The sequence below is a fragment of the Epinephelus moara genome, chromosome 8 (genome assembly GCF_006386435.1).
Source record: "Epinephelus moara isolate mb chromosome 8, YSFRI_EMoa_1.0, whole genome shotgun sequence".
Lineage (NCBI taxonomy): Eukaryota > Metazoa > Chordata > Actinopteri > Perciformes > Serranidae > Epinephelus > Epinephelus moara.
In genome coordinates, this window is record NC_065513.1 from 42755939 (window position 1) to 42764516 (window position 8578).

General features: G+C 42.0%; 1 protein-coding gene across 1 annotated transcript in view; it reads right to left on the reverse strand.

The window, feature by feature from the left end:
- LOC126394085 (solute carrier family 12 member 2-like) overlaps positions 1-8578 on the reverse strand; it is a 27518-nt gene that overhangs the window by 10521 nt on the left and 8419 nt on the right. The window contains exons 7-15 of the mRNA XM_050050689.1: positions 7303-7411; positions 7043-7170; positions 6751-6835; positions 6410-6558; positions 3445-3552; positions 1604-1727; positions 1406-1507; positions 1085-1240; positions 323-422 (exon numbers count right to left, since the gene is read on the reverse strand). Of these exons, the coding sequence (XP_049906646.1) occupies positions 323-422; positions 1085-1240; positions 1406-1507; positions 1604-1727; positions 3445-3552; positions 6410-6558; positions 6751-6835; positions 7043-7170; positions 7303-7411 (1061 nt within the window). The remainder of the gene's footprint in view (positions 1-322; positions 423-1084; positions 1241-1405; positions 1508-1603; positions 1728-3444; positions 3553-6409; positions 6559-6750; positions 6836-7042; positions 7171-7302; positions 7412-8578) is intronic.

Sequence of the window (8578 nt, forward strand, 5' to 3'; positions counted from 1 at the left end):
TTTAGTGGACTAACTTTGCACTTGAAGGTTGCCCGTTCACTTACGTTTTAACAGGTCTGACGCTACTATGCGCCCCGGCTGTATCTAGGCTAACGGCTAACATGCTAACTATTATTTTTATGTCACTAGTCACTTGAAACAAATTTAGGACGATAGGAGACAGGTTGAAATAAACTGAAATTTCCCTTTAAGCATTGTAAAACAACATCACATGAATACAGAGCATAGCTTTGAGCCTCTGAGTTGGTATAAAAACCTGAAGTTAACAGTTTTATGTCTGGACCCAGAATCAAATACCAAAATCTAAAAACCTGGAGCTGACCTGAAGTTTTTAACGTGGTCCTCCACTCCAGTCAGGTTCATACAGTGAGTCAGAGCCTGGTTGTAGATCAGAGCCTGAGTGGACGAACCCCAGTTCACATCTACAGGAAACAGCACACACACCGGTTAGAGCAGTTGAGGTGATGATGTTAGGTGTTAGAGTTACCACCTTGTGGTCGTATGCCTCTGTGAACCCGTCAAGTTGCAGTAACAGTTTACATCCCTGTCTGAGAAAACATGGATGCTTCACACTCATCCTCCCCCCGAAAGCACAAGCTCTATACAATCAGCACAATTTCAAGGTGGACACCCAAGACTAGTGTCACCAGTTAAGTTTCGGAACAAATGTCTCCTTCTCTGTTCCTGAGATATGACGATAGCAAGCACACAGCACACAGTGTGGTATACACATTTTAAATTTGGGGAAAAGAGAGCACTGGTATATTGGATCAGAACTCTGTATCAGCAGATGAGGTATGTCATTGGTCTCTGGAGAGGAACAGTTGGATTGATAGGTCCCTATTAAAAAGGTCACAGGGAAGCACTTATTTCCCCTAGGTTCTTGTTTAAATTGGTGTATTCAAACAGAGAATTAAGGAGCTTTTCCTATTTGACTTCAGTACAGCATGACTTTTCTTAGCAGCCATCTAGTGGCCATTAGAGGAGCTGCATTTTAGGACACTTGCCATTGGTTTTAACATGGATAGTAGCAAGTGTTTGTAGTTTGTACTTAGAAAAGACTTTGAAATCAACAGGTGCTCACCAGGTTTCTTGTAGCTGACGTAGATGTAGAGAGCGAGGACGATGAGCAGAGTGACCAGAGCTGCCCACCAATTAATGACAAACATCACCACGCAGCACAGGATCGCCCCCGCAAGAGACACCCACATGTTGTAGTACTTGAAGCTGGGACGCCACCCTGTGGTGACAGACAAGGATGAAACATAAAGAGACATTTTCAAGATTTTTTAAAGGCCAGGTCAACTCTAATTTTACTAGAACCCAGTTCAATGCAGGTATGAATAACTCTCACCATATGTGAAGACTGGAGTGAATGAAACTGACTTCAGTTGACAAAGTTTACCTGGAGAGTTGGCCAGAGAGGCGTGGAACACCGAGAAGTTAATGAGAGCGTACGAAGCCAGGAAGAAGTTGGAGATGATGGGAGCGATGATGTTCAACTCCGCTAACAGACAACAACAGAGAAGTTCAGTATTCAGAAAGCTTCAGTTCCGGCTGTGTCATTCAAAGAGTAAAATTAAAATCTATGTTTGGAGCCTACCAATGAGAATGAAGGCGAGGCCGATGCCAAAGGTCAGGACGTAACCACGGAGAGGCTCATTGTTCCGCCCATAACCCTTTGCAAACACATGCAGTCCTGGATAGATGTTGTCCTTACACAGAGCCTAAAATCACAACATTCATTTCATGTGTAAAGTTTTGTTGCACGAGCAGTTCAGAAAGAGAGGTTTGACATCGGATCAGGCCTGGGTGGAACTAAAGTTGATTTTACATGATCCAAATTTTGAGCCACCATCATGCAGAGTGTAAAATATCATTCTTAGTTTTGGAATTTGCTTTACTAGCTTCTTCCGGTGCTTTCAACCATATTTTAGGCCTAATTTCTAGAAGGCCACTCAACACTTTTGATGAGTGTTGCTCAACAGGAAAAACATATTTTCGACAGTTAAAAGTTGCTCGACACTTTCCTTTTATGTCGCGCACCTGGAGAATTTTGTTATGTTGCCAAAAATGTAATATTTTGTCATGCACTATATTTGGTAGTATTGCTATTGTCACCATAGAGATAGCAGTTTTCAATTCACACTGACTCTGACCTGCATTCAGCGTCTCTATCTCTATCAGACATTTAGAGAACCAAAGTAGTTTTCATGTCAGTGCCATGGGAAGAAATCAACAGTGTTTGTATTTATTGATTGATTGATTTTATTTCCCAGCCCACCGTATCGATCGAGGGGAATCTGCCGCCCACAGACAGCGGGGGAGCAGATCACTCAATACAGATATGGTTAATAAGATAAACACATATATACATTGGAATATTTGTGTGATTTTAACAGCTCTCTGTGCAGATTGTGCTTCACTGAAACAGAAATAGTCTTGGACCACAAAAGAAGACAGGGTAACCTTCACCTTTCGTCTAAGCATAAATTAAAAATGTTTCTTTCATTTCCGTCAAGCGACACACTTCAAGTGTTGAGAGCCCTACCATGAATCAGAGACCAAACTTTTTAAACTCATGAAAACTGTAAGGGCTATGGAAAAAAGCTATTAAGTGGACCTTGGGTTCAGTTTTGTTTTCTCAAAACTATAATGTATTTCAAATTAATTTATTTTCCTTTTTTTCATCAGCTTTATTATTCAACCCTGTACAAAATCAACCCGGTCTCACTCCAAGGTTGTCAAAATCCAGCACTTGGGCAATGACTTGCAGCGTCAGACACTGACAAATAAGCCATCTGTTAACGTCGGCATGATAAGCTGCCAGTCGCCGTTACAGCTTTATGGTGCTCGGCAGTGTCAGAGGGAAACACGGCGGGACAGGTATGGAAGTTAAGACAACGAAAGTCTGAGTGGGGTGGTGGATGGGTTCAACAAACACACAGGAGCCCAGTGTTTGCTTCCTGTAAGATTATAAAGCCAAACCCCATTGTTTCTTCCTAAACCCAGCTATGTGCATGTGTTGTTGAAGGCAAAAAAATGTCAGTTCACTCTGTTTTACCGACGCAGTGTGTTTATTTTGAAAGAGACTGCATGTAAACTGTGCATTTCCTGTAAAAACAGAAGTGTATTTTGAAAGAAGAAAATGCGTTGAACAGTCTGAAGTTGACACGGCTTCCCAGAACGTCAACAACCGTAGCACCCAGTGTATCTTTCATGTCATATCGGGACATAGAATGTTTGTGACCAAATGCTGGTATGTGATGAGGTCAGAGTGAGAATGTGTTGGCAAAATACACATTAATGACTGCAGTCTGATGACATTTCTGATATGTTTAATTTCCAGTTATTGTCAGAGGTTCTACATGAATCTGTGTGAAGTGATGCTGTTGTTGGTCATCTAATAAATGTAATGTTTCTGTAATATATCAAATTTCTGACCTGGAAGACTTTGGGCGCGCTGACGAGTGAGGCCAGAGCCGACGACAGAGTGGCTGAAAAAATCCCTGCGGTAATCAGAGGCCCGAAGCCCGACACCAGACTCATCACCTGAAACACACACACACACACTCCTTTAGGTCTACATTGACCAATCACAAAAGAGTTAGAATGCTGTCTTTTCTTTTTTAAATTAAGAACTTGTTGGTTCCTAAACAAGCTGAAGATGAAAATCATCTCAAAATATAGTTTTATTACCAACTGACTGATTAAATTAAAGGATGCTTTGTTTTCAAATGTCAAAACCTACCAACATTATATGACGTCTGTTAGCATGTGAAAATAAGACAAACACAAACCGATGTTAGATTCATTCACATCTGTCTTTTTGTTTGACACATTTTAGTGATACAGAGCAAAACTTCAAATAAAGAGTCAAACTAAAACCAGAGCAAGTTTTTCTGTCTGTGGCAACACACGAGATTGTGCACAATGTCAGAGATATCAGTGTCAGTGAGCTGCATGTGCACGCGAGTGTGTGTGCATGTGTGTGTGTGTGTGTGTGTGTGTGTGTGTGTGTGTGTGTGTGTGTGTAGGTGGGTGTTGTCAAAGCTCTCATTCATCTCTGTCTCCAACCAGCCAGAGACCTTGTGACTCAAAACAACAGTCACTATTATCACTGCTGCACTTTGTTCGAGAACAGCTCCATCTCACTCGCGCGCGCACACACACACACACACACACACACACACACACACACACACACACTATACGGTGCAGGCATCCAGGACATGCAAAGAAACAGGATCAGAGCAGCAGTCTGACACGATTCACACTTGTGTTAAACAAAGAGTCTGTTAATAACGTCCACACCTCATAACCATCTTTGTCATTAAGGTGGAAATATACACTTAGTGAGCAGAAATGCATTGTGTTCCATCAGTTTAAAATAAATGATGTGGTGAAACCAAACATCCTTTAGTACTTTAGATTTAGAAAAACATGCACATACACAAGCAACTTTTAAAACCTTCTGAAAACTAGAATACTAATACGTACAAATGAAGCACGAAAAAAGTTCTTAATGCTACATAAACAATGTAAATAATATCTACAGAGAGTATTGAGACAAATAATCACAAGTAAAATAAGGAGAGAAGAAAATCACATAAAACTAGACTTACTGCCTTACAGTCTGCATCCATGTCAGTGAAAACATGAATGCTTCACACACAGAGGATCTATACAGTCAGCACAGTTTCAAGATTAGAGTCATTAACTCAGTATCTGACCAAATGTCTCCCCTTCTGTTCCTGAGATATGACGCTGAGTAAAGTGTTTTTGCAGAACATTATGATGTCACAACGAAGTTGACCTTTGACCTTTTGGATATTAAATGTCGACATTAACTTTGTGAGGTCACACTGACCTTTGACCTCTGGATTCTAATCAGTTCATCCTTAAGTCTAAGCGGATGTTTGTGCCAAATTTGAGGAAAATCCCTCAAGGCCTTGTTGAGATTCTGTGTACATGAGAATAAAACAGATGCAAGGTCACAGTGACCTTGACCCTTGACCACCAAAATCTAATCCTTCCATTGCTAAATCCAAGTGAAGGTTTCTGCCAAATCTGAAGAAATGTCTTCACACTGTTCTTGAGATATCATGTTCACAAGAATAAGATGCAAGGTCACAGTGACCTTTGACCACTAAGAGCTTATCAGTGCATTGTTAAAGGGATAGTGCACCCAAAAATGAAAATTCAGCCATTATCTACTGATCCTCTTGCAGAGGGAGGCTCAGGTGAAGTTTTAGAGTCCTCACATCACTTGCAGAGATCCAAGGGGAGAGGAGGTAGCAACACAACTCCACCTAATGGAGGCTGNGAGGACTCTAAAACTTCACCTGAGCCTCCCTCGGCATATGCGTGAGTAGATAATGGCTGAATTTTCATTTTTGGGTGCACTATCCCTTTAGGGCCAAGTGGGCATTTGTGCCAAATTTAAAAAGTTTCCTTGAGATGTTCACAAAAATGGGATAGACGGACAGACAACCTCAAAACATAATGCCTCCCGCCACAGTGATTGTTGGCACAGTGGCATAAAAACAAAACAAAAAAAGGTCCTTAATATCATACAAACAACATGAATAATATCTGTATGAGCACTGGCACAAAATAATGACAAATAAAGTGAGAAGGAAACCACATACAATGCATTTCAGGGATTAAATATGTTGGTGTGTTGAATGTCTTGTGTCTGCACAGCTGCAATGATTAATCGATTAATTGCAAACTAATCTGCTACTTTATGACAGTAAACTGGATGTCTATAGGCTGCCGAAAAAACAAGACTTTTATGGACATCATCTCGGACTTTGGGAAACACTGATTGACATGTTTCACCAATTTCTGACATTTTACTGACCAAACAAATAATCCATTAATCTGGAAAATAATCATCAGATTAATCAACAATGAAAACAATCCTTAGACACAGCCCTGTCTGCAGACAGCAGTGTTAGCAGCTTTAAATACAGTTATGTCACTTGTAGCATCAAAACCAAAGTGATGCCTGATGAGTCCTGGTTTGAAGGCTGCATTAAGAGTAGCACACTCTGTCCATGTAACATACCACACACAGACAGAAGATGTTGTCGAGGTAAGTTGTTAACGAGGGACATAATGTGATCAAACCGCTGCTGTTGTGAGTGTCGATGTGTGTCAGCAGTGACAAACAGCACAGTGTCGTATCCTGACACGGCATCGCTGTCAACGCGTAGGCCTCCATAGAAAACAATAGCTGTGGGTGTTCTGACGTCACACTCTGTCAGTGTGCGTTGGCCTTTATGTAACACACATTCCTGAGCTTGTCCGAGTGCTTTGAGTGAAAAAAACAGTAAATACCTCGATCTGGTTGGTCATCAGATCCACATAATCAAGCTTCCAGAGATGAGCGTGTGTCAGTTACCTGGAAGTCGTTCATCAGGCCGTACTGACAGCCTCCCTCCTTGCAAATGGAGAAGTCGTAGCCCAGCGTGCAGGCGGCGTCGGTGCAGTTAACCGTGTCACTCACTGTGTCATTGTGGTCGCCGGTGGCATCCCTGACGATGCAAGAGCCTGCAGGAGAAGAAAATCAACACAAGCTCTGACATGTTGTAGCTGTAGCAGAGTCAAATCATTAAGGAGATTTAATTCCCTGTTGTAGTCAACCTGCTTCTCTCTTTGCCCTCTTTTTGGTTTCTTCGGTTATGTTTGGTTTGGTTGGAACACAGAAGCGGAGAAGTGTTGAACTCAAGTGTAGAATATTACCTGTGGAGATGGCGACGGCCACATAGGTGATTCCTGTGATGAGGATGGCCAGTAGAGTGCCTTTAGGGATCGCTGACTGAGGGTCCTGAAGAAGGAGACACGATGAGATTCAAGTTTAGTGTCTGCTCAGGAGATTTAACTTGAGCTTCAAGCAACTTAAAGACTTGATACCAAGCTGAAAGCATTGCTTCACTGACTGACTTTGTCTCTCTGTCCACCATTAATCACACACAATTAGAGTATCAGACACCACAAGATGCACTTCATGTATGTTGGAAAAGGTGAAGCTCACCATGAGGTCTCCGGAGATGTTGGCTCCAGCCAGGATCCCGGTGGCTGCTGGGAAGAAAATGGCAAACACAGAGAAGAATGTCTCCTCGTCTCTGAAGTCTGGACCCAGGTTCTCTAAGAAGATGGCAGCTGTAGGAGGAGAGAGCCAAAACAGAGGAATACATAGGCTAAACTTTTAAATTCTAACACTGCACACATTAGGTCAGGGACACTTTTCAATAGAACAAAAGTCTGGACAAAACCGAGAGAGTGCCGACTGACAGTGGTAGCCGAAGAATCCTTTGGGCTCTTTGCTCTCTGATGTCATGAAGGTTCCTATGAAGTAGTTGGCGATGGCTCCCAGCAGGATCACCAGGAGGACAATCTGAGCCTGATGGACAGAGACAGAGAGAAAGAATAAGATGAGTAGAAGGTTTAAGTAAGGGACACCATGATATTTTGATTTTCGCAGATGAAATGACCTCATTTCGAAGTAGAACATCTGCTGGTGCTTGATCTACTTGACTGTAACTCTCATAGAGCAACTGCACTGAGAATTTTCACATTTTGATGATCCTAACTGGCAACTAGAGGTGCCTCGCAGTCAATAAATTGCGTATGGCGTGCTCCACGTACCTCTTGGCTAATGTCTGATTGGCTTATAGAAAGTCTCTTATCTCCAAGTGTCCACCATGGGAACTTATTTCAGAAAAACATGGAATGTTTTGATCCCCTGTCAATTGTGCCATGAATTGTTTTTTTGTTTTGTTTTGTTTTACAATTTTTCAATTTAAAAGGTAATTTTGCAAGAAAGTCTCAGATTGTCAAAGGTTTATAATAGAGCCATTTAGTTTTGTGACAACATTTCTCCTCTTGTGTGACAGATTGATTTTTCTCCTTTTCAGGGCGTTACACTTGCACAATACACATCACCTACACTAGCTTGCTAGCTAGGCTACTTAGCTATATTCCTCGCACAAATGTAATGTCATCTCACCTGATGTGTTTTAACTAGCAGCTCCTGGTCTGTTTATTCAGCCAGGAAGCAAAGGAATGCACAAGACTTGTTCCTCCAGTACAAAACACAAAGGCATTGTAGCTTCAGTGAGAGAGAAAGTTATGTCACCTACGCAACTTGTGTAGTCTTTGAGATACATGTTTCACAGTCTTACAGGGGCAATAAGCGGAAATTCATCATTTCTATAAGGAATTAAAAAATCGCTTTGTGAAGAACTAGAGGTGTAATTTCATCTGGAGTATAGCATGACGTCACACACCCTCTCTCTGTGTTGATCTCCAGCCCATTGTTTACAAGCCGGTCAGGCTGCGCGTTCATGTACGTTCATGTGAATCGCCGCCTCTTCCCTCCTCTCGGAGCCCTTGGCCCTCCCTCCCTATAAAAGGCTACAGCCAGTGAGCGATGGCAGCGCGTATTTTCGAAGCGAAATGGCGGAGAGCGGAACGAAACGTTCACCTGAAGACGACCAGGATCCGACATTACCTCTAAAGAAACAACGGTTGTTGGCAAAGAAGTTGTCGGATAAAGAAAGGGACAGAA